We start from the raw sequence: 25,889 nt of genomic DNA on the forward strand, positions 1-25,889 counted from the left end.
GCTGCCAGTCCCTTCCCTCACACCAAGCGAGCCTGGCAGATGGGGGCTGCCTCATTTGAAAGGCCTGTTCCCCCTTCCAGCTGGATTCAATCAGCTGCCAGGGGGCCCCTCCCTCTTACCTTCCCTTCTGACATTGGCTCGATCTTCTTCAGCTGCTGCTCGGCGGGTGGCTGCCCGGCGTAGGTTGAGCTGGCCAGGCTCTGAGTCCGAGATGACCCTGTTGCAAAGCAGGCAAAGGGAGCGGTCAGAGCAGGTAGGAACGCTGCACTGGCAGGCCCTGCAGAGGCCCCGCAGGATGCAGACAGTAAAGACCCCACGGCACGATATCCTGTGTCTGGGGTGTCAGCCTGGGCGTCCTGGCCCCAGGACGGTACGGGAGACCCAATTCCCCTGTAGGTCCAACTGGATGAGGAACACTCTGTCACTTGTCCTAAATTGTTGTGCAGCCTGTCTGCCAAGCTTCTCCCCATTTCAGCAACGGGCGTCTTTCCTGAATAGCTCATTCATGTCGGTGGGATGCCTGGGGATCCTCCCATGAATGGGGAGATCTAGAGTGAGAGCAGAGTGCAGCTTTTCTGTTTGATGCCACCCTCCTCTGAACGTCGTGCGGGATGCCCACATGCATGCCGGGGGCTGTCCCCCCTTGGGGCTCTCGGGCTCGCTTCCTGCCACTGGGGCGCTGGTATTCCTAGTGCCTGGGGCTTCCCCACAGCAGCACTTTGACGCCTTTCACCGTGGCAACCCTCAGGACTCAAGTGGAACAGAGGCAAGACGGCCATCAGCGTGATGCGGTCTGGAGCAGCCAGGCCGTATCCTGGGGCAGCGATGCTCAGACCTCGCTGGGGCAGGAACCAAATAAGCCCCCAACATCCCCAAAAGACCCTTGGTCGTGTGAATTGGGTGTTTCACTTCCGCCAGTGCTGCAGATTCTCACAGTGTAACCACTGCCCAAGGATGATCATTTTATCCACTACAATTGGTTAATAACACAGTAAAAGCCTCCTGACTGAACGATTAATCAATCCACGTTATTAACCAATCACACAGCGGTTTAATGTCACGTGCCACTTGCCTCAGTGTCCTAGGCCAAGTCAGGACAAGACATTAACCCTACGAGAGCCAGGGTGCCGGCCTGCCACGGGTGCAGTGCACCGCCCTCTGCCCTGGGGACAGCCGTGTCTCAGACCCTCGAACAGCCCCGGGTCCCTGGGTCTGATGCTGCTCTTTGGACACTGGCCCTGGTCCAGAGGTGCAAAGGCCAGGACGTTCCGACCGGAAACTGGCCCTTCTCCAGCCCCATTACCACGGTGGTGCCCTGCTGGGGGACTCTGCTCAGCACCCCCAGCCTGGCCCTTTCCTCAGCTCGGCTCCCTTCGGGGAGCTCCAGGCCCAGAGGAGGGAGCGGCCCTGACCCACCAGGATTACGGCATTTGGCTTAGGGCTACTCTCCCCTCCCCCTGCGTGCCAGCAGCCAGACGGGGAAGTGCCCGGGCCTGGCTGAGAACTCACACCACTTGTTCTAGCAGTGCCGAGGGGCCGGCAGCCAGGGCAGGGGAAGGAAGCCAAAGGGTTTAGTGGCTCGGCCGAGTTCCCAGCCCTTGGGGAACCTGCAGCCCAAATTAAGCACTTTGCAATCAGGCTGGTAAAATGGCTGGATGCTTCCAGCATGGAGGTGAGCAGCAACCCCCCCCGTCCCGCCTCACCCACCCACACACCCCAACCACCACCACCACCCCAACTATACACACACACACACACACACCATACGCATCCCTCCCAACCACACACATACCCCAACCACCTCACCCACACCAATCATATACACACGCACACACCCCAACCACACACCCAATCCCCCAACCACTGCACACACCCCAACCCCACCATCCACACCAATCGTATATACACACACCACCATGCCACACACACACCAATCACACTCATATGCTCACACCAATCACACACATCACCACAGCACACACGCACCAATCACACACACATGCACACCCCAACCACGCACACCTCCAACCCCCCCCACATCAATCACAAATACACACACCGATCATACACACACCACCTCCTCAGTCCCACATACCAATCATACACACATCACCCCCCCAACCCCACATACATACACACCAATCACACATGCACCCCAATCATGCACACCTCTAATCCCCCCATCCCACACATCAATCATACACACACCACCACCCCAGCCCTGCACACACACACACGCCAATCATACACACACCACCCCCAACCTCGCACACATACACACACACCAATCACACATGCACCTCAATCATGCACACCTCTAACCCCCCATCCCACACATCAATCATACACACACCACCACCCTAGGCCCACACACACTCACACACATGCCAATCATACACACACCACCTCCCAATGCCGCACACATACACACACACCAATCATACACACACCACCACCTCAGCCCTGCACACACACACACACGCCAATCATACACACACCACCACCCCAGCCCTGCACACACACACACACACATGCCAATCATACACACACCACCCTCCAACCTCGCACACATACACACACATCACACATGCACCTCAATCATGCACACCTCTAACCCCCCCATCCCACACATCAATCATACACACACCACCACCCCCGCCCTGCATACACTCACACACACGCCAGTCATACACACACCACCCCCCAACACCGCACACATACACACACACCAATCATACACACACTACCACCCCAGCCCTGCACACACACACACACACGCCAATCATACACACACCACGACCCCAGCCCTGCACACACACACACGCCAATCATACACACATCACCCCCCAACCCCGCACCCATACACACACACCAATCACACATGCACCTCAATCGTGCATGCACACACACCAGTCATACAAACAGACCACACATGATGCTGCTTGGCACGCAGGGACCGGCGACCAACAGATAGCTCTGGCAGCAGTACCGAGCCGGCGGGTCGCCCGCGGGCGGCCCTTCACTCCCTTGGTGGGCGTGGAGATGGAGCACACACCAGAACACCCCCTTGCCCTCCCCAGGCCCCCGGCCCCCGACTAACCGAAGCAGGAGAAGGCCTGGCAGCAGCAGAAAGGCGAGAGCGTCATTTTACCCACGCGCTTTCCTCTTGGGCAACAGGAGCAAAAAACTCAACGCCAAGCCCTCGTAGGTACCAAGGGTCAGCCCTGCTCCGAGCAGCCACGCAGCCGCCAGCCACGCACCTGCAGCAGCCTCCAGGGCCTTGCCCGGCCCATCACCCACCACAGACTCTTGCACCGACGCCTTCTGGGACAGGACCGTCGCCAGCAGCTGAAAAAATACACCATCCAAGGGTAAAAAACGGGGAGGGGTAGGGAGGGGTTGGGGAAGGGGGCCTGTCAGGAGCCAGAGACTCTGTGTTGCTAACGCTGCGGCAGCCGGAGCCGGAGGCGCGGGCGGGCAGGGGGGGCACAGCAGATTTTGGATGCAGCAGGGAGTGTGTGAGAACACAGCTCACAGCACAGATGGTGCTTCGCCTCCAGGAAGTGATGGCAGAAGCTGCAGCTCCATCCGGGACACCCCAAGTCCAGCCTCACACACACCTAGCCCCAGCCCCCGCAGCCACGGGGAGCAGGGAGAGGTCCCCTCGGCCTGATTACCCAGGAAGACACAGAGCATGGCCCCCTTGCCTAGTGGTTCCAGAGTACTAGGGGGAGGGCAGGCGTCTGGAGTCAGGGGCCGAGTGGCTGAGTAGAGGCAGCAGCAGCCTGGGGACGCTCTGCCCCACGGAGGAGGTGCAGGGAAGGGAAGGACAGAGCACCCCACAAAGGATGGATCTCCTACCCCCAAAGTCAGCCCTGGTGCCACTCCCAATGGACAGCCTCAGAAAGGGGCAGGATCTGTTGCCCCCACCACGGGTAGGCTAACAGGATGGAGGGGCAGGATGGTGCTGGAGTGCACAAAGCCCGTTAGGGGAGGGCTGCAGCAGACAGAACTGGAGTGCAGCTGGAGGGGTGCCCGACCCCCAGGCCCAGAGCAGGCTGCAGGAGCACAGTGGGGATGTGCAGGGCTTAGCATCTGCCCCTGCTGGGCTGGAGATCCAAACACAGAAGCCCCGTGCAGGCCTTGCCATCCAAACTGAGCGAAGAGCAGGAACATACCCAGCGTACATAGGGCAGAGCACAGGGGCAGGCCAGAGAGCTGGAGCACTCTGGCCATCTGGCATCCAGGCAGGGAGTGGGTGCCTGGCGCGGGACTGGCTGTTCGCGTTACATCAGGTGTGTACACTGAGAGCATCTCCAGGGTGGGGGAGGATGGGAGACCATCTCACTCCGCTGCCAACTCCCCACCAGGCAGGGCTCCCTGGGGAGACAGGGGCCGAGGGTTACCTGCTGCCTCCGCAGACCCAGCTCCCTTTACCTTGACCCCTTCGGAGCCAGCATGCAGGGCATGGCTGCCACTTCCTGTACTCTGCCCGCTCCCCGAGCTCCGGGCACTGGCCACGCTTCCTGTGCTCCCCAGGCTGCTGCGGTCCCCACCTGCCAACGGAGAGGGAGGGTTAGATGGCAAGTAACGATCGTCTGTCACCGCCTGGCAGGGCACTGCTCCGCACACCACGGGGACCCCTCGCTGCTGGGCATGGCCTGGCTTTGCGGCCCCAGCACCAGCCGGTGTTTCGGAGCCCCCTGTCAGCACAGATCAGCCTGCTGATGAGACCACCGCAGGGGAGTCCAGCAGAACGCCAGCCTGCCACTGGGCAGCAGCAGCAATCAGCATCAGGCCGAAGCAGCGGTTCCCAGGGTGCAGGGGCCAGACCGATGCACAGTCAGCTGTACCTGCAAAGGGTTTGCGCAGCACCCAGATCTCTTCCACTGGAGCCGGCGTGGCAGCAGATCCGCCCTGCGATGGCGACAGATGCGACGGGCTGTCGGAACCCCGGGAACCTTCGGAGCAGAGCGGAGAGAGTGGCGGTGAGAAGGGGGGGTAGCAGTGCAGACCAGTGCAGTCTTACCCAGAGATGCACCCAGGGCGAGGGGGAGGAGGGGAGCACTTGCTGAGAAGACAGGCTGGCGACAAGGGAACAATCTCAGGCTGGCAACAGCTGCATGACCAAGGGGGTCTGGCTGGGCATAGCATGGAACCACTGCACCGCCCCACCCCGAGTGGCCCCTTCCACTGACCAACCCACTGGCCTCCTGGGGCGGCCTCCCAGGGTACCTACTGCCAGGCACTGCGTCCACGGGCATCACAGGCCCAGGGAGGAGATGCTGCCTTGGCATGAATTTCCAGGGCAGCACCACTGGGCAAGGCCTTGGAGAGGAGCCGGGGAGCCCTGTTGGGGTGAACCCCTTCATCGGGCGGTCAGTGATAGCCCATTGCCCTGGCGAGCCCGACGCCTGCCCAGGGAGGCTCAGGACTTGTGCGTTCCCCATTCGGAGGCTTGGAGGGCGGCTGCGATGGGCTGAGGGAGGGTGCCACCTGGGACATCTCCGCAGGGCAGCTGCCAGAGCTCCTCCCAATGCTCTGATCTGCTCGACTTTGCTTATGGGCTGGGGTGCCAGTGCCCCCAAAAGGGGGGCCGGACCCACAGTGCTTGTGGTTGGCCAGGGCAGCAGGGCCCCCATGCCCCCGGGATGGGCTCTGAATAACAACAGACAAGTCATGACCCAGAGACATCAATGCTGTCACACCCTCCCACCAGCTCCAGTGCTGCCCCCCGACTCACACGGAGCAGCCCCTCCCTGAGTGCATGTATAACCCACACGGCATCTGGGGGTGGGCTGCTGTCCTATCCAGTGGCACTGTGACCACTTAAAGAGAGTTAAATCAGTCCGCTCTGCAGCGCTGGCTAAGAGCCAGTGGGCTTGTAGCTCATGCTGTAGCAGCTCCAGAGGTCCCTGGTTTGATGCTGCCTGGGGTCTGTCAGTGTTCCCCAGGGACTGCCCACTGCCTGTGTGTGTAGGGGGAGCTGAGCCCAACCCTGGGGCAGCATCTGGGGTTACAGGGACCCAGGAGCCGCTGGGAAATGACAACACAAGGCCAAGCTCCTCATCCGCTGGCCTTCCCTGGGTCTGTTTTGTCCGAGGAGTCGCTCGCTGTGCTTTCCAAGGCCCAGGCAGTGACTCGCTCAGCAGTTCCTCGGTCCTAGGAGCTGGAAGAAACCCTCTTCTCTAGCTCTGAGTCTGAGGGGGCGGAAGGGAAGGCAGCTCCCTTTGCACAGATGATGTCAAAGCGCCCAGCTCTGGGCACCACACTGTGTTTGCTGAAGAGCCGGCGGGGGGGAGCCCGCTTGTTATGTAAAGCGAGCTCCACTTGCAGCTGCAAACAGATCTCTCAGCAGCGAGGGAACAGATCTAACAAATGGGTCACCATGGAGCAGGGAGGTTCAAAGTGGGTCACACTGGGGGCGTGTTCTGCCACTGAGGAAAGCAGCCCTGTGCAGAGCAAAGGCGGCGTTCGGCTGTCAGACAGGAGGACTGAAACAAGCAGAGCCATTTCCCCATGTGCAGGGCGACACAAGGGGTGTGCAGATTACACTAGAGAAACAACTCAACCAACTACACTTTTCCCCGGGGATTCCTGCAAACAAACATGCATTTCTTATCCCCCTGCCAACCCCCGCGCCAGGAAAACCAGTTAAAGGGAAGTGGCTCAGCAAACTCTTTCCTCGCACCTGAAAGAGAAACAGAAAGGCTGGTTGAAAAAGGAAATGGAGAAAACTGGAGATTACTCAGCATGTCTCTGGCCTGGTAATGCCCTGAACCAGTTGGAGAGACTGCCGGTTCCCATGGGGAAGGGGAAGGTTTGTTAAGAGACCCACGGGTACGATGCTGATGCACCAGAATTTAAACCTTTCATCTGCTCCTGTCTCTATTAGCCCTCCAAGAGGAACAAACATCACTGTCATTTGTTTACAGGTAGGGTCAGTCGCCCGATATCCTGTTTCTTGGAATACCCAGGACCTGGAAAAACCAACTGTGGCTAGCTATAGCCATAACCAGGGCTCTGCCAGACCCATGGACTAACTGCACGAGACTAGAACCAATCAAGTTGGCAGCCCAGCCCGGGAAGGGGTTTCCTGCCTGACCCTAGCAGCAGAGCCCTGGTGCATTTCATCCTAGCTGGTGTCGCTGCAGATGCTATCTGAATGCATTAAACCACTCCTGCAGTTTGCACACAGGCTGCAGCGCAAGGCAGATTGTGCAGGGTGACAAAGCCATTGCAAGGGCTGGATGCTGATAGAGAGGACCACGGCCTTTAATGAAATGGAACTTGCTGCTCTGCATTAGCCAGGACTTCATCAGCTTTCAGGCAGGCCAGCAGTGCGGAGTAACGCCCAGTGGAAGGAGAAGGCAAAGAGGGAACTGCAATCTTCCTGAGATCAAACAGAGGGAGAATGACAGCCAGCCACCTAGGCATGCACCCACCCAGCTAAGGTGTGGCACATTGACCTTTCCTCCACAGGATTTTATGGCGAGTTCTTTCTGCACTTCCTCCCTCCATACAAAGCAGCATCGCAGCCTCCTCGTCTTGGTTCTTGCCCAATGAATTCAGTGACAGACGTCCTCCGTGCACAGAGTCGACACGGCCTGGGTAGAAGGACACCCTCCCACCCACGGCACCCCCGCTCCCTGGGCACAGTCCGTCCTGGAGCTCTCTGTGGGTTAATGTTCAACCGGAGGGTGAATTTCTGGAGTCATCTCGGCACTGGCCAAAGACATGACATGTAAGGTGCCGACAGCTGCCAGCATCCCTGCCACAGGCATAGCATCGATAACGGAGCAGGTGGGGGACAGATGAGTGGGACATCCAGTGGTGGGGGAAATGACCAATGAGCAGTGAGGACAGGGTGGCTGGGCCCCAATATTAAATATTTGTTCCCCTGGTAGGTGCTTACAAACTGTAATCAAGTCACCCCTTAGCCCTCCCTGGGCTACACTAGATGGAGCTCCTGGAGCCTCTCACTATCAGGCAGGTTTTCTAATCCTTTAAATGTTCTTGTGGCTCTTCTCTGAGCCCTCTCCAATTCATCAGCCGCCTCCTTGAACTGTGGCCTCCAGAACTGGACACGGGATTCCAGCTGCGGTCGCCCCAGTGCTGACCACAGGGATCAAACCACCTCTGCTAGGTGCAGCCACAACCCACCCAGCTGGGAACCCGGCCTGGGACAGCAGCAGAGAGCACGCACCCGAGAACATCCCCGAGAGTGGCAGGGAGAGGGTCTAACAGGCAGGCCCATCCCAAGGTTCCCCGCTGAGCATGGCACGTCGCCTGCAGAGAGAAGAGGCTCTTCCCGTGCTGCCATCTCACAAACCAACCAGGCAGATTAGATGGATGTAAAGAGCTTAACTGGCCAAAGAGAAGGGACATGAATACACTGCTACTGCGCCCGACAGCCACGCTGCCTCCCACGGGGAGCCAGCCAGAGAGGGCCCTGGAAGTGCTCGCAGGGGAGACCCACGTGGCGGTGCCCTGGCACGGCGCTAGGGGGCGCTACTTTAAGGAGCCATAAGACTAAGGTCTGGACCCTCCATGTGTATCAAAGATCCCAGGGCACAAGTGCTAGACTCATGCCCCGGGCACACTGCAGCTGGGGAAATGCCATTTGCCCTGCCTAGAACTGGGGGGGGGGTGTCTCCATTTCCTCTCCTCACTGTCTGCAGGGCTGCTGAGTGCTAGCGGTCAGAGGTACACAGTGAGCTCGCCACAGCCACGACCCGGTCACCGGGCAGCCCCCCGGCGAGGGACACAAGGGCACAGCCCAGCTTGCAGAGAGAAGCAAGAGCCACCGGCTCAGGGGGAATTTTGCTCTGCAGAAGAGACCGACGCGCTGGAGTGGGATCAGCGCTCACCAGCACAGCTTTCGGGAAACCCTCCTAACCCCAGGGAGCACCTCCAGCAACCCAGCACTGCCTGCCAAGGGGAAAGTGCGACCTACCGCCTGGAGCCTCTCATGCAAGAGCTAGCCCAACCCAGCCCGGCTTAGCCAGCAGGCCCCGGCTCCCAGCACTAGGTGATGTAAACAGGGCGGCTGGAGCCTTGTGTACAGCACCGGGCACAGCGGGGCCCTGGTCCATGATGGAGGCTCTAGGCGCTACGGTGATACAAATACTGAGTACTGGAATCCTCCCAAGATAGCCACAGACCTGGGCGGCAACTGCTATAAGAGGCAAACCCAGAATCCAACTCATGAACCTGCCAGCCAAACGCTGCACCTTACTCCACTGTCCCACAGCTCCTACCGGCCTGTCTGGCCCTGGAGGAATTGCTCCAGTGCAGCACTGACCTCTCTCAGCCGCATAATGGTTCTACTACACACACCCCCACCACGTCCTCACTGCCACGACATCCCAGTGCCACGCCAACCCGCAGCTGCAGCTACTTGGGCCCAACTAGCCCTAGTCAGTGCTGCTCTAAGCGGGTACCAAGCCACCTCCAGATCAGGAGAGTATCAAGGCACGTTTCCAGTCACCTTTGCACCCCACCTCCCCAGTCTCGGGCCCCTTAGATCTCAAATTACTTCACCGGACTGTTGAGAGTTGCTTCCTGCTTTGCTGTTGAAACATGCCCTTGAAGGCTCTCTGAAAAAAGAACTAGCAGCCCATTGGTAAGCAGGAGAGATCCCACAGGCCAGTTGGCTTTCCCTTTACTGCTGCCACATGCCCTGTCATGCACCCTACAGTGCAGTCAGAACATTGCTGGGTGAGTCCCCGCACATGCTGTCATGGCAGCAATGCGGAGAGCAGGGAGCTTTGGAGCGCAGGAGGGGGATGACAATGGCCTCAGAGCAGCAATGCAGACCCTGTGATGTTATCACATGCTTGAAGTGTGTCAACTCTTGCAGTATTTGGTGTCTATCTTAAAGCCCCAGCTCCTGGAGTCATGGGATTCTGGGAGAGTCGCAGCTTCCATTTTTAAAAAGAAAGTTTCTAGCCCTTGTGATTGCAGCCTGGAAATGTGACCTGAGTGTGCCCCGAGGCCTTTGAAACCAGAAAGCAAAGAAACTCCCCGACATTAAATATTAGCATCGTTCAATCTCCCGATTGCAAGCCAATCCGGTGACTGGGAGACATGCCTCCGGATTCTTAACACAGGGGTTAGCTGCATTGCCCATTTATTCTTGTGTCTCAGAACAAGCTTTCAGCAGAGAACTCCCCATTCCCTCCCCGGGTCACTAGTGACCCTGAAGATTGTTCCAGCCCGAAGGGTCAGAACAGCCCCCATTGTGTACATCCCTCTTGTGCGTTTCTGTGACTCCGTGTGCTTCCCTCAGCCACGGCAGTGAAAGCGGACGGTCAGTTTCATCACCTGGCTCTCCTGCTGAGCTAGCCCAGTGCTGGTGCCTTCGGCTTCCCGGCACTGAAAACAGAAGGGTTTGAACTGATCTTTGGTTTGTTTTCAGCCATAACATCATGTCTAGAGCTTGGCTTCCGCAACACCCCTCACAGTTCCAAGATCTGCACCTTTGGGCCGCTTCTTGCTGGCGATGGGCCCCATTCTCCACTGCCGGGCCCCTCCTGTGTCCTTTACACCGCAGTGCAAGGTGGGTGCAGAACAGACGGGCAGTGCCTGACACTGGTTTGGCACAAGGAGCAGGAGGATGGCACGCCAGGCCCAACGGCGGCAATGCAAAAATCTCCAGGGCTCGGTTCTTTTGGTTGTAATTAGACAAGCTCTTTAAATGTTTAGCATGGTTCTTAATTAGGAGAAGCTCCAGGAGCCCAAGTATTTGCTGTGCTGGGCAGCCCGCGACACACACCGATGTCGTCCAGTCGAGGGGCTGCCTGCCTGGCATTCAGATGAGTGGCTGGCACTGCGTGTACTGAGGATCTGCTGCGGTATTAGACACAGCGCTAGGCTGCAGCTGGTCCCACTAAGCCAGCGGACCCATGGCAGAAGACAGCCCCACCGGCTTGGTTGCTGGGTCATCAAACAGGCTCAGAACAAGAGCCCTGCCCAGGACCTCCTGCGCCCCATGGCCCTCTCCACCAAACAACTCCCCGTGACCCTGCTGCGTCTGGGCAGCAGCTTGACAGGGAACCCCAGCAGATGTACCTAAGATCTCAACTGTACCAGGCCGTGCACACTAGCGCCTCCAGCTGGCGACAGAGTGCTATTTGCCACCATGGCGCTTTGACTGCCCATTGCAAGCCGAGGGGTTGGCGCCTGGTGGAGACAGAAGGAGGAGAGCGTTTGCGGGGATCCCCCCTCTCAGGCTCTGCCTGCGGAAGCGTGGCGGGGTTCTTTATAGGGCAGAGCGCCGATGACTGAATGGCCCAAGAGTGGGGACCACTCACAGAGGCCACCCTCCCACTAGGGAGTTCTGCAGCCTGAAGGACCATTCGGGATGTGCCCCCCACATGGGCGGGGAGTGACCATCTCACATCCATCATGTCACACTCACACCACAACGGCTCTGGAAAGGAAAGGTAGGGTTGGGCAGACACATCTGCTCGCACACACACCAGAGCAAGCCGAGTGGGAGGGGAAGGCAACCCAAAAAATGAACATAAACCAAATGAAAACCCATGAAGCGAGCGGCAAACTACCTGGTCCATAAGGCAGCTCCTCTGCAGCGCTATGGGAGAGCCTGTGATAGCCAAAGGAACTGAAAAGAGGCTGATGGGAATGTGGTGGAGGAGGTGGAGGTGGAGGCAAGAAATGGAACGGATGGGACGAGGAGTCACCGTTAAGCACAGCCACCCTAGGCGCTGGGAGCGGGATCTTTTGGTAGTGGTGGGGAATGGTGACTGCGCCCCACGGACCTGCTAAGAAAAACATAACAAGAGACAAAATGAAAAAGAAGCAAATAATCAAGAGACACGTAAAGCCACCAAAACCAACCGGCCAAAACGAAAGCAAAACCAAGCCAGGAAGGAGCCTGAGCGCAGCGCCGCATCACACCTGGACCGCTCGGGAATCCAGCCCCTCTGGGATGCGGGGACTGGACCCAACCCCAGAGAGCAGATTCCAGCTCCCCGCCAGGAGAGCCTCCCCAGTGCCGCCTGGCTGGAAACCAACAGGCCACAGAACTTCTTGGCGGCCTCTCTCCAAAACCAAATGGAGCAGCAGGGCTGGGACTACATGGGCGCCAGGTGGCAGACAGCAGAACCCGCTGTGCCGAGCACTCTGCCCCTTGGCTACAGATTGGGCCACGAGCGCCAGCAGGGCCCGAGGCTCAGGGGGACCCTCAACTTGCCCTGACGTGTGCATTACCTTGCAAGCAGTGGGGGGCAGCGGTGTGCAGACTCCCACTAGCACCTCCCAGCCGGAGCCAGGGTGGCAAATCGCTCCCCCAGAGCCCAGCACTGTCCTTGGAAGCGACACGAACCCACCCTCCAGAGCAGGGCACGGCCGTCACCACAGGCCAAGGGGTTTGCACACACAACCACCACCCTTGCTGGGTATGCCCAGGGACAGCCAGCGACTGGGGCAGGTCAGACTCCAGATCCCGCACAAGCAGGCGGCAGCCTGGCCTGTCACAGCCCAACACACACTCTGGGGCCAGCAAAAGCCACCTGATCACCCCCTCCCGCATTCACACCCCAGGAAGAACTCTCCCCCCTCCACTCCCTGCACAAACGCCCCAGCCCCTGGCCTCCTGGGCCAGCCATTAAGGCTGGTGTGTTTTCCATCCTTTGGGAGCAGGGCTCAGTGCTCGAGTGTGCTGGGGAGCCGGGGGGGGGGGGGGAGGGGGGCGTCTGTCTGTCTCTTTCAGCAAAGCCTGGGGAGGCACCTGGAGAACCAAGATGGCGCTTTGATCAGCAGGGCATGAAGGCTCCAGCACTGCATGGAGCACCGAGGCCTTCACCTCACCGTAAACACGCAGTCCCCAAGGCTACCGTAGGACCCCGGCAGCTGCCACTCCAAGGCCCTGGCCAGCCCCAAGGCTCAGAGCCCAGCATGGAACGGTGAGAGGACAAAGATTTAGAGAGCGAACGAACGGGATGACTTTCCTCGCAGTGCCAAATGAAAAACACCCACCATAGCCACGGCTCTCCACGCTGAGTGAAACGGATCTGCGTCCCTGCCAGGGAAACAGCCCCCCGAGCCATGGCTAGGGGGTCTCACTGCTTCGAGGAACCCGCCTGCTTTCTGCAGCTTGTCAAACTAGAGACAAATCTCCTGTCCAGCCGCCGGAGGGACCAGGGTCTCCCCGATCTGCACTGATAACCACACCTCTGGTACAAACTGATGTTCCATCGGCGCATTTCTGTGCCCGGGTGCAAAATCAGCCCATAACAGAGCCTCTCCCTGCCTTCCTCTCTTCAGACGCCCAAAGAACGAAAGGGGACCCATGCCTGGCTTGTTTCAGCTCTAACGTGAAGGCTGCTGCCCCCTGGACTAAGACCCCACAGTGACCATGGAGCCAGGTTAGAACTCGACAGCAGATGGGATCCAGTCAACATGTCGCTGGACACCGCCCCCATGACCATGTCACTGCGCTGAGCCCGGGCCCACTCCCTGCAGCAATCCTGGATCCCGCTCCCAGGACAGTGCAGGACACTGATGGCATGACTCTGGCCCTGCAGCTCCATGCACGGGACAGAACTAAATGCTAGAGGGGGCCAGCAAAGCCCCAAAAGCCGGAGGCATCAGCCTAGTGCCCGAAATAGATCCCAGCACAGGAGGAGTTGGAGAATACACAATCGCCGAGATAACCAGAGCCTTGGCCAATAAATCCTTCAGAGAGCCCATCGTCCAGCGGCTCCTCGTCTAACGCACCTCGTCACCGCGGCTCAGCCAAAGGCATGCCATGAGCAACGGGACAGCCCTGGCTGAATCGCTCCCGTCCCGTTCCTTGGGAGGGCGCCCAGAAGGGCTTTCAAGTGTGGCTGTCTGAACAGTGACCCAGAGTTGGCAGCACCGGATGCTTTCTCTCCAAGGACTCCAGGGCAGAGGCATTCAGGTTACAAATCAGGAGATGGCTTTTCCAGCCGTCAGCCCTGCAAACAGCCTGGGATCTGAGAGCCAAGCCAGGCTGTGCCTGCAGCGCTCATCATCCCCAAGAACAAAGGTCTGCTGTGCCGCAGCCCCTGCCTCAGGAATCCCACGCAGCCCCGTTCCTGTGCCCGGGTTTGCCCTGGTGTAGCCAGTCAGGACTTGACTCTGCTGGCAATGTGCAAGAGGGAATGGCTCCAGCTCAGCCCCCCAGGGCCGCACTTCCTCTCCGTCCCCGCCTTGCGCTCAGGTGACCCAGGCGGAAAGGATGACAAAGACACCAGGCAGGGGAGGATAAGGGCCCCAGGGCAGGTTAACAGGGCTGGCTGGTGGGGAAAACAATTCACTGTGTAAGCTGAGCGAGTCGGATCTGACACCCCTGAGGGCAAGGTGATCATGGCAGCCCGTTCTTAGAGCCCCGTTCTGGAGCACAGCAGCCTTCCAGAGCGTGGGAAGGAGGCTCTCTGGGCTCTGGCAGGTCTCCAAGCTCTGAGCTGAACTCCTCTGACATGTTCGTTTTCACCCCTGCTGCCCGAGCCAGGAGCCGGCTTCCTCTATAGGAGCCACAGGCACGTCAGGACCCTGGTCAGGACCCACACGCCGTCCCGTGGTGAGAGGCAGCAGACGTCCGTGTGCATTCAAAATGACCGAGCACAACCCAAGCCCTCTCTAGGAGCAGGGTCAGAACCCAAGAGCCACCCCAAGAGAACGAGACATGCTCCAGTGCAGAAACCTCCCCCGCCCCCGGCACCCAACCCCTCTCCACCTTGCAGGCGAGCCCCTGGCATTGGGCCCCAAAGATGCACACCCAGTCCCATGCAGGGCACACAGCCCAGAGGAGAGATCCCCTTCGCTGCCAGCGTGCCCCTGGAAGCAGCCCATGAGAGCTGATCTCAGCCGGCAGGGAGACAGCAAAGGGCCACATGGCCCAGCCTGGCTGGCAGTGGGTGCCAGGCCAGCACAGAGGGTGGACGCTGCGTGTCCCCATGACAGCCAAGCGGCTGCAGTGCTCAGCATGTGCCGAGCTTTCAGGCTGGTCAGCCTGCATAGCCTCCCTGCCGCCAGGGCAGTTTGCTACAAGCCAGCCGGTTACTGCTCCTCTGCAGGGTTTGCATGGGAACAGGATCGTGGCCCCTTGGCAGCTCAGATCCTCGGTCGGTGCTGTGACAACCAGCTGCCGTGGAGAGGAGCGAGGCCCTGGGGGAGGGAGGGCAGATGGGCCCCTAAGAACAGAAATCCGGGGTCAGATTCAGAGCAGCGGTGCAGGGAGGGGGGCAGTCCCCATCCAGAGGCAGGGCAGCTATGACCCGCCCCATAGGAGCTCTGCCAGCTGTGCAATCCGCTCTGGCCACGCCCCTTTCCCAGCCAGCCACGCCCATCTTTGAGGCCACGCCTCTCCCCGCAGGCCCCACTCCCATCTCCGCTGGGGGTCAGAGTGGGGCTCGCGCTCTCAGGGCCCCTGCTCCCGGCGACAGCTGGCAGGGCCCCTTGTACCCTCCCACACTACCCGTGGGGCTTATGGGGCTCGCAGGCCCAGCCGGGGAGACCCAGCCCAGGCCCTCTGCCTGGGTGTGGAGGCGGCAGGGCCTGTCGTGCGCCGGGTGGGGGCTGGGGAGGGCCGGGTATTTGCCTGTGCGCTTGCTGATCGCTTCCACCAGGCTGGACGGGAAATAGCCCACGCGGTCATTGCCGGTCCGGTTGTCATGGATACAGCCCTTCCACCTGCCGTCCGCATGCTGCTCCAGAACCTGCACGACAGAAAGGCCCGGAGAGGGGGGCGCTCGCTGGCGGGACGGGGCACGGACAAGGGCATGGGAACTGCAGGCGAGAGCCAGCCGGCAGGAGAGGAGGGGGCAGTGTCCTGCTGCTAGCTCCTGCCAGCGCAGGCTGGTACCCCAGGCCGGAGGCTGGTGATCTGCTGCAGCCAGCTCGGCAAGGGGGCAGGGGCAGGGGCACTGGGGCAGGGACTATAGGGAACAGCCCAGCGCCGACCAAAGGTGGGGGGGCAGGGACCGTAGCGAATGGCCCGGCGCTGGCAGGGGGGCAGGGACCGTAGCGAATGGCCCGGCGCTGGCAGGGGGGCAGGGTCCGTAAGGAATGGCCCGGCGCTGGCAGGGGGGCAGGGTCCGTAGGGAATGGTCCGGCACTGGCGGGGGGCAGAGACCGTAGGGAATGGCCCGGCGCTGGCAGGGGGTCAGGACTAGAAGGGCAGGCAGATGGGGCAGCCCGTGTCCGTCTCTGCCCAGGCACGACTTTGAAAGAGAACAATACATAAAGGGCTGAACTCCGTGACCGATGGCTCAGATGCGGGGGACGAGCCTCCTGCCAGCCCACGGGTTCGGGTGGGAGCCCTATCCCCCCAAGATGGGGATGGGCTGCTCCCATCTCTGTGAGCGCTAGGTGTGGCTTGGGCAGCTGCCTCCCTGCCCTGCCCCTGGCTACGGGGGCAAAGGCTTCTCTAGCCCTTTCCCCTCCCGGCTAGTCCTGTCTTCTCCAACCAGGCTCTTTCTACCTGCCAGTGGCTGCCCAGGCAGCTTGGTGCCGGTGGAAGACTCCTGCCTTGGGGCACTAAGGGGCAGCAGGCTCCTCCCTCCCTGTGAGCAGAGGGGGCTGAGGGGCAGACTGCTGGAGGGAGGGGACTTGGGTCCTGGGGGCCGTGAGCCCAGCCCTGGCCTAGCCCGCCGCTGCCGGCACTGCAAGCAACTCACGGTGATGACGTCTCCGGCTTTCACATTCAGGCTGGTCAGGTCGTAGTTGTTGCAATAATCTTTAACAGCCCTGACCTGCAGTGCCGCCGAGGCATCTGCCGAGAGAGCAGGAGGGAAGCGTCGGAGAGAAAGCCCCACAAAGTCACCTCCCTCTCCCGCCCCACAACAAGAGCTCTGGGCTCCCTGGCAAGGAACAGGGGACAGGAGTTCCCTGTAGCTGGAGCAGCAACGAGAGAGCACCCACTGCTCCAGCAATGAGCCGCACCAATCAGAACCTGAATGCAGCGCTAGACTGTACTATCCTGTTCAGCCATGAGGAGGCGCCATGCGTAGCCAGAGCTCAGCCAGGCCCGGCAGAGCATTACAGGATCCTAGGACGAACACCGTGGGTGTCTGAGCGAGATCTGTGCCCTGTCCACATCTGGTACAGAGCCCCTGCCAGGGAGCCCACAGCCCTTTGCAGAATCAGAACCAAGTCCCTTGCCACTGACTGACAGCCACCTCTGGGGCAAAATGTGGCGGCTGTTTAACACCAATACCCCTGAAGGGCTGAGGATGGTGATAAAGGACATGACTGCCCTGGAGAGGGAGTTAGGCCGGGTACCAGGGCTAACAGCCTTGTGCATGTGCCCCAAGGAGAAAATGCTCCAAGCACCTCGAGTTGATGCACTTGACCTTCATAGGTGGGTCAGAGTCCACGCCCCAAGCCCATCAGCTGGCTGGGAGCTCCCTGCGTGTGATGGGGTGGAGCATGAGGGGCCACGGTGTGAGCCCAGGACTCGCCCCCTGCACAGGCCAGAACTCACCTCCCACCTCAGGGCGACAGAGCAGCTCAGAGCGGCTGGGAATCACTGCCCTGGCCGTGGCAACAGCAGGGCGGGCAGGGCCTCTGCTCCCATCAGCACGGATGGCAGCCCACATCAGCGCCAGCTTTCCCATGCTGGTGGGATGTGAGGGGACCCCGGCCATCCTCAGCACCCGCCCATGGAGGGAACCCCCCATACCCCGCAGCATCTGTTTGATCTCCTTGCTGGCTTGGGTGGCAGTAAACTGGTGGACGATGTCCAGCGCTGTCTGGCTGTACGTGTTCCGGATGTGAGCGTTGATCCCGCTCTGAAATAGAGACATACTGAGGGGAGGGGCGCTCAGGGCTGGCCACGGCAGCCACACCCAGCTTGCAGGCAGCTCAGGGGCGCCACAGCGACTCCAGCTGGGACAGACTCCCACGGGCTCTTGGACCACCCAGCCAGCTGCACTGTGGGAGCTCAGTGGAGACTTGGGCCCGGGATTGGGCGAGGACTGGCCAGGACCCACTGCATAGGCAGCATATGCACTGTGGGAACTAGCGTGAAACTCACAGGGTGATTGGGGCAGGCTGGTTATTGGGGGATCGGGGGAACACAAAGCCAGTGGGAGCCAGAGCCTCCCTCCCCTGCAGTCCAAGGTGAGTCAGTGCCCACTCCTGACTCTGCCCATGGGGGAGGAGAGCCCAGGAGGGCCCCACTTCTGCAGGGACGCCCCCTGGACATGACAGAGGCCGAGCGGATTTGCACACTGGACTCTCTCTCTCAGCCCCGCTCCTTCCCATTCACTTCCTCTCACTCCCCCATCTCAGCGGCTCCCCATTGCAGTGCATCAGGCAGCTGCAGAGCCCCCCAGTCCAGAGGGAAACCCTCTTCCTCGGCACTGGACTGGAACTGAGACCCAGCCAGCTCCCCGGACCTGAGCCCGGACTGCAGCGTTCAGGCTGTGAGCGAGCGGCTCCTGCCGACGGAGCCCGGGCAGGGGGCACAGCTGCCATGCTGGCTGGGTAACTGGGGCAGGGGTGAGGAAACACGACACCCAGGGGTGCCCCAGCCCTGGCACAGCCAAGCCGCCCTGGGGACAAGCTATCAGTCACCTGCCTTCCCCCCAAAGGAACGCCCCCAGGAGGGTGAGCTCCAGGAATGACGCTGCAGCGCCACTCGCATTGTCCAGCGCCCCAAGGACATAGGGGGCAGCTGGGCAGGGGGATGCTCATTTCACAGCCCCCTTGCAAGCCAGGCCAAGAGCCCCCTGCACTTGGGGGGGGCCCCCTAATGCCCTGATCCTGCCCTGGGAGAGCTGCCAATGGGGAACAGACCATGCCCTGCTCCAGCGCCAGCCCTACTACCCCAGAACAGGAGAGCTCCCCCGGCTAGTTCAGCAGTTTCCTGCCCCCCCCACACGCAGCATGACGCAGGGGCCCTTACGTCCAGCAGGAGGCGCACCACGTCCGTCTTTCCACACAGGGCTGCCTCATGCAGGGCCGTGCCTGCCTTGGTTTGCCGGTTGATGTCAATGCCAGCCTGCAGCAGGAGCCTGCCAGGAGCACATCAAACGGGTTAGCGATGTGGGCCAGGGGGAAGAACAGGGGCAGGCGGGTGCAAGCTCCCCACATGCAGTTGTGCCGGCATCCCTCACTCCCAACCCACAGCCCCCTGCCAGCCCAGCCTGGGCTCCCCACAGCTCTGCTGGTGCCCCTCACTCCCGACCCACAGCCCCCTGCCAGCCCAGCCCTGGGCTCACCTCCACAATAGCTTTACCGTGCCCCTCACTCCCGACCCACAGCCCCCTGCCAGTCCTGTCCTGCCCCCAGCTTTGGAGCTCCCCCTCAATCCCGACCCACAGATCCAGGGCAGAGGCTGCTGCTTATGCCAGATTCTGTGGTGATTTCGTCCAGCACCCCAGCCCCTCTCGTGGGGGTTTTCCCTAGAGCCCGAGTTGCCGAAGCAGGAGACTTGCTGCGCTCGTCCCATTGGTGCCCGTAGTGGGCAGGACCAAGCTCGGAGGGACACAACCCCCGCCTCACCCAAATTCTAATGCAACAATGACTAAAATCCAAAGGGCCCCTCCCTTTTGGGGCATGCAGCGGGGCTCTGTTCCCCCAACTCTGCACCCCTGCCAGCCGGCTGGGAGATAACCCGCAGTCCACCCGCCCACAGACACCAGACTAGCGTGTGACTCCAGCCCTCCCCCTCCATGCTGCAGGGCCCGCGGCAGCAAAGGGCAGGGGCTGAGGGTGAACAGAGAGGCAGCTGCCTCCATCCCGGCCACATCTGCAGCAGCTGGGAGCACACCTGGCCGAGGTTATGGCACTGCCATGAGCCAGTGCTGCAGGTGGGTGGCTGCGAGATGCAGAGCCAAGGGGCTGGGGGAGGGGGTCCTGTCTCAGCTGCACTGCCCAGCACCGCATGTCTGGGCCACCTGGGCAGAGCAGCACCCACCGCCGGATCCCACCCGGGCACCACCCCACAGGACTCTGCCACTTCAACGATACTGCCTGGCCCTGCAGCCTGGCCATGAACTATCACCAAGGAGGGGCAATGCTGAGCCACGGGACCAACCTGCAGCGGGCAGCCAGAGTCAGGGCATGGCCCTGCACTCAGTGGGAGCAGAATGCGCTCAGAGCATCACAGGATTGGGCCCACAATGCCAGTTCTCCCAGGTTGGGTCCCTTTTCCCCTTTCTCTGAGGCCTGGGCAGGCCAGCACAACACACACACACACACACTTCCTGGGGCCGTCAGCAGTGCCAGCGCTGCGATGGGCGGGCACCCGCCCCCAGCCCTCTGACCAGCCTGGCTCCCTGCACGTGCTCAGAGTCACATCTGCTGCCAGACGCTGGGATCCTCACCCTGGTCTGTTCACTCCCTCGGAAGCACCTGGCACCGGCCTGTCACAAGACAGGACACAGGGCTGGCAGGCCCATCGGTCTGACCCTGTGCAGCTGTCCGTTCGTTCCAACAGCAGAAATCCATGTGTGCTGCGTCTGGCCCCTCCTGCCTGGGAACCGGGAGACAGAATCCAACCTGGCTCGTGCAGCATGAATATCATGCCCAGTCCTGGGGGCCGCGTTTTAAAGGGGGCGAAGAACGACAGGGAAGAGCCACAAAAGTGCTTCAAGTGCTGGAGAAAACAGCCGAGAGAGACTGAAAGGGCTCGGCCTGTCCAGCTTGGGAAAGCCAGACTGAGTGTCTAGGCCGGGCCCTTGGTGAGGAGACGGCAGGGGGTGCTAAGGGGCTCTGGGACCCAACGGAGACGGGAAGAACAAGGGCCAGTGCCTGGACGCTGAAGCCAGACAAATTCCAGCTAGAAATGAGGCACAAACTGTTACCGGGGAAGGTGGAACGAGCTGCCCAGGGACATGGTGGATTGTCCATCCCATGAAGGCTTCAGATCGAGCCTGGGAGACGCTTTAGTCAAACCCGAACTCTTGGACTCGGTGCCGGGGTAACTGGTGACGTTTTCTGACCCGGGCGAGGTTTAGACGAAATGAGCGATGCTTCGTTCCAGCCTTCAATTCCATGCAACAGCAGCTGGGTCCAGCCCCTGTCACTTCTCTCCACCTACCAAGAATCCCGCGGGTGGCCCAGAGGCTAGAATTCGGTGGCAGGACCTCATCCCGCCTATGCCGTCAGCCCAGCATGACTCTCTGAGCTCCGGGGAGAGTTTGCAAAGACGCCAGGGAGTGAAACCCATTGTTCATCCCTTGGAGAATGCACCCAGCTAGCCAGGAAGCCCTGAGCTCCAGCCACCCTCGGGCTGGTGGCTTTAGCAGAGGACGCTAGAGAAACGTCCATGGAATCCATGCTCGATTTACTGGAGACACAAGAACACCCAGCGCGGGAAGCGGAGCAGCCTCATTGCAGAGAGTGAGACGCAGGAAGCAAAGGCCAGAGAGCTCTGCCAGCTCTGCCGGTGGAGCGATGGAAGGGGCTGGCGGGGAGGAAGGGAGTTATTTACCCCTTCCCTTAATACATGAACCAGGGGACACCCCATGAAATGAACAGGCAGCGGGTTTAAGACCAACAGAAGGAAGTGCTTCTTCACACAACGCACCGTCAACCTGTGGCACTCCCTGACGGGATGCTGTGAAGGCCAAAAGTGTAACTGAGTTGAAACAGTAATTAGACACGTTCATGGAGAATAGGTCCATCAATGGCTATTAGCCAAGATGGTCAAGGACACAACCCCACGCGCCGGGTGTCGCTAAATCTGCCAGAAGCTGGGACTGGGTGACAGGGGATGGATCACTTGATGATTCCCTGTTCTGTTCATTCCCTCTGGGGCACCTGCCATTGGCCGCTGTCGGAAGACAGGATGCTAGACTGGACGGACCATTGGTCTGACCCAATGTGGCCGTCTGTATGCAGTAGCCCAGAGGAGAAGGTTCCTGGGACAGCGTGTACCACACTTGCCCCGCTGAGCAGTACCTTGATGAGCAGCCCCGATGGCGTACACTCCAGGGTTTTGTGACCAGCACTAACCAGCGTAGCCCCCCAGACCGGCCCTCTCTGTGCAGCAGAACACAGGCTATATCCGAAACGAGGCCTGGGACAGCTCCACCCTAGAACAGGGAGTTACCGTGGGGGGAGGCACTGATTTAACTCCACCAGCAGCCCTGCGGGGCACTGCTTTCCAAAGTGCCATGTCGCTGCCAGGGGAGCCAGAAGGGCCAGTGGTGGAGTGGAAGTGGGACACAGCTGGCCTTCCTTAGATCTCAGCCCACCCCCCGACTCTCAGCGGGGTCAGACCTGCTGAGGTACCTGGGCTGTGTCTCCCCTGCGCTGCCTAGGAGTGGGGTGCTTAGTGACTTTGCAAAGCCCATGCACCAGGCTGCACCAAAGCACCGACGGGATACGATGCCAGGGGCTGCTGCTGGCACCCCAGGGCCCCCGCCTCAGGGACTCAGGACATCTCCCCTTCCCATGGCCTGGTTGAACCAGCTCCCCCCCAGATCTACACCCATGTGCCACAGACGTTTCCCTTTTCCCTCCAACCCCTTCCCCTCGCAGGCTCAGCTCGCCCGCCCCGGCTGGTAGCAGGCTGTACACAGCCCCCAGGTGCGGGAGTCAGGGCTCCACCCAGTGAGTGGCAAGGGGCACAGGTTTGCTGGAGTGGGTTATTTTCAGTGAGCTACCCAGCCCATGGAGCTGGTGAGCACCAGGCCGCGCTGCCCATGATCTCTGCAGAGTAGGCGAAGGAAGAGGGGACGGCCAGGCCTTGGAGTGAAAGAAACTCTCTCCGGAGGACGCTGACAGCTGCTCGCCCTCCCCCAGCCCGGCATGCCGGAGCTGCACTGCACCTCCGCAGGCTAATGCCGTCCGGAGATGCCCAGGAGGGTCGGGAGCTCGGCATTACCACTGCTGAGGTCAGGAGTCAGATCCAGCAGAACAGCTACTGCCAGGCTCAGAGATTAGCCCTGCGGAGAGCTAAACCCTGATGAGAGGGCGTCAAGCCACAGGCAATTTGCTAAGTGACTCCAGCAGCCGGGGGAGGCCTTGCCCCGCTCTGCTGCCCCATGGAGGTGCTGGGCATCAGGGATGCATCCCCCAGCCCCTCCTCACGCTACCTGCCACCTCCACTGCAATGCCACAGCTTCTCCAGCAGGTGGCACCAGTTCAATGAGAAACCTGCACCCACAAGCCCACTGCAGGGCCCCCAAGTGCCCAGCCCTGGGGCCAGGCGCTCTGCACCCTGAGACCCCCCACCAAGGGCCAAGAGCCCCTCACCCTGAGCCCAGCGCCCCAGGCCGAGTGTCCCTGGGAGACAGCAGGGAGCTCAGCCCCTCACCCTGAGCCCAGCGCCCCGGGCCGGATGTCCCTGGGGGACAGCAGGGGAGCTCAGCCCCTCACCCTGAGCCCAGTGCCCCGGGCCGGGCGTCCCTGGGAGACAGCAGGGGAGCTCAGCCCCTCACCCTGAGCCCAGCGCCCCGGGCCGGGTGTCCCTGGGGGACAGCAGGGGAGCTCAGCCCCTCACCCTGAGCCCCGCGCCCCGGGCCGGGTGTCCCTGGGAGACAGCAGGGGAGCTCAGCCCCTCACCGTGAGCCCAGTGCCCCGGGCCGGGTGTCCCTGGGAGACAGCAGGGGAGCTCAGCCCCTCACCCTGAGCCCAGCGCCCCGGGCCGGGTGTCCCTGGGAGACAGCAGGGGAGCTCAGCCCCTCACCCTGAGCCCAGCGCCCCAAGCCGGGTGTCCCTGGGGGACAGCAGGGGAGCTCAGCCCCTCACCGTGAGCCCAGCGCCCCGGGCCGGGCGTCCCTGGGAGACAGCAGGGGAGCTCAGCCCCTCACCCTGAGCCCAGTGCCCCGGGCCGGGTGTCCCTGGGGGACAGCAGGGAGCTCAGCCCCTCACCCTGAGCCCAGCGCCCCAGGCCGGGCGTCCCTGGGAGACAGCAGGGGAGCTCAGCCCCTCACCCTGAGCCCAGCGCCCTGGGCCGGGTGTCCCTGGGGGACAGCAGGGGAGCTCAGCCCCTCACCGTGAGCCCAGCGCCCCGGGCCGGGTGTCCCTGGGGGACAGCAGGGGAGCTCAGCCCCTCACCCTGAACCCAGTGCCCCAGGCTGGGTGTCTCTAGGGGAGGGCCCAGCGCCCCGAGAGGGGACACACGGGAACTCAGCCTCTGACTGCACCAGGAGCGGGTGCCAGGCTGCCCGTAACAGCCCAACTTGGGGGTCCCACAGCCACGGACCTTGTCTCCAGCCACTGTGGCCAAGGCAAAGTGAGCATCGTCCATGCATGCAGCCCCCCAGAGCTCTCACCCGCCGCTGCCTGCCAGGGTGGGCGGCTCGTACGCCATTCGCCTGTGCACACACCCAGCGCCTGAAATCTGCCAGAGGAGGGGTGCCAAAGGGACAGGAGGGGGCAACGCACACCAGGACAGGGAGCCCCGGGCACCACAACCAAACACCACCAGCCCCATCAGACCAGGGCCTAGCCGGGGCTGGAGACTGGTGTCACCAGCTGCCAAGGGGGCGTCTCTCTCCAGCAAACCCTCCCCCCCTCACCCTCCAGTGCAGCAGCAGGAGCCCTCCCGCGGGCGGGGCTGGCGCTCACCTGATGATGTCGATGTGCCCGTTCTTGGCTGCCAGGTGCAGGGGGCTGGTGCCGTTGGGGTCGGTGGCGTCTCCTGGCTTGGGCTCCAGCAGGGCTGTGCACATGTTGCTACTCAGGAGCAGCTGGACTACCTGGGGCACCAGAGGCGGAAGGGACACGGCTGGAGAGAGCTCAGCTCCACTGGAGCCCAGTTCCCAGCCCGAGCGAGGGCAGGACACGGCCCAGCTACACAGTGCAACAGCACGAGCTGGGCCACCCACCCCGGCACCAGACCCCTCCACAGACCCTTGGGGTACGGAAATGCCTTGAACCGGATCCCTGGGCAGGGCACGCTCTGGACCGCAGGACAGGGCAGCCAGTTAAGCTGTGGCCCAGGGCCTGGGCTGCTGAACAGACAGGCCGGCATTTTTCAGTGAGCTGGAGAGCGTTCTGCCCTGGCCAGGAGAGCCCGGGCAGGAAGGTTTGTAAAGCATCAAACTACCCCCCGTTTCTTCTGAGCCCCTGGGGCCGTTTGCCAGGCAGGCTGGCCCAGCGCCCCTAACCGAACGCTGCCCCAGCCAGGGGAGCAGACCTGCAGCCTGTAGCCCGCCTGTCCTGCGGCTCCCGGGCACTGGTCTGGGATGGCCTGAGCTCCACCCTGCCTTCGGGAGCAACTCACCTCCCCCGGCTCTCCGCTCCAAATGGCAGGCTGGGCTCTGGGGGTGTCCCAGCCCCCGCTCCCTGTGCCCCACACCCTGGGTGCTACATGCTGGGTGCAGGAATGCATGGGAGTATTTTCCCAGTCTCAGCCAATGTGGAGCAGGAGGGAGAGCGGATCCTGCCCTCCATCTCCCCAGTGTGACCAGGGCAGCTGGGGAGTGAAGCCAGATTTCCCCCGCTAGAAGTGAGAGCAGGATCCCGGGAGTGGAGTGGGATCCTGGGCGGGGGCAGGGCACAGCTCCCCATGCACACGTAGCCCCAGCCATGCCCAGGGAGAGGGTTGCCAGGCCAGCTGAGGCCTGCAGCAGGTTCCACTGGTGCTGCAGACGGCGTCGTCGAAAGGGGGCTCAGGCGTCTGGATGGACTTACCCCGACCCGGCCAAACTCACACGCCAAGTCCAGGGGCGTCTTCCCGCAATTGTCCACGATGCACGGATTGGATTGGTGCTGGAGCAGCATCTCCGACTGCGAGGCAGACAAAGAGGGCAGAGCTCAGCACGACGCCCCACGGAGCTGGCACAGCACACGAAGCCCAGCCCACCCCTCGGAGCAGAGGCATCAGGGCAGCATCAGCCAGAACAGGAACCCATCCAGAGTACGTGGCACCATCCCGGGCTGCCAACTGGAGACTGCAGTCTGACACTGGCTCAGCCGGTGCCCCTCAATCCCTGCCC

The 25,889-nt window shown here is 61.5% G+C and overlaps 1 protein-coding gene across 4 annotated transcripts in view; it reads right to left on the minus strand.

The window, feature by feature from the left end:
* CASKIN1 (CASK interacting protein 1) overlaps window positions 1-25,889 on the minus strand; it is a 189,650-nt gene that overhangs the window by 19,757 nt on the left and 144,004 nt on the right. For 2 of the 4 annotated variants that reach the window (XM_030578351.1, XM_030578354.1), the window contains exons 5-15: window positions 25,585-25,680; window positions 24,517-24,647; window positions 18,899-19,007; window positions 17,672-17,780; window positions 16,668-16,762; window positions 15,590-15,707; window positions 11,568-11,786; window positions 4,854-4,961; window positions 4,438-4,556; window positions 3,261-3,348; window positions 120-217 (exon numbers count right to left, since the gene is read on the minus strand). In XM_030578351.1, coding sequence (XP_030434211.1) covers window positions 120-217; window positions 3,261-3,348; window positions 4,438-4,556; window positions 4,854-4,961; window positions 11,568-11,786; window positions 15,590-15,707; window positions 16,668-16,762; window positions 17,672-17,780; window positions 18,899-19,007; window positions 24,517-24,647; window positions 25,585-25,680 — 1,290 coding nt within the window. The remainder of the gene's footprint in view (window positions 1-119; window positions 218-3,260; window positions 3,349-4,437; window positions 4,557-4,853; window positions 4,962-11,567; window positions 11,787-15,589; window positions 15,708-16,667; window positions 16,763-17,671; window positions 17,781-18,898; window positions 19,008-24,516; window positions 24,648-25,584; window positions 25,681-25,889) is intronic. The other 2 variants (XM_030578352.1, XM_030578353.1) reach the window with 2 other exon arrangements.

The sequence above is a fragment of the Gopherus evgoodei genome, chromosome 10 (genome assembly GCF_007399415.2).
Source record: "Gopherus evgoodei ecotype Sinaloan lineage chromosome 10, rGopEvg1_v1.p, whole genome shotgun sequence".
In the NCBI taxonomy this organism is placed as follows: domain Eukaryota; kingdom Metazoa; phylum Chordata; order Testudines; family Testudinidae; genus Gopherus; species Gopherus evgoodei.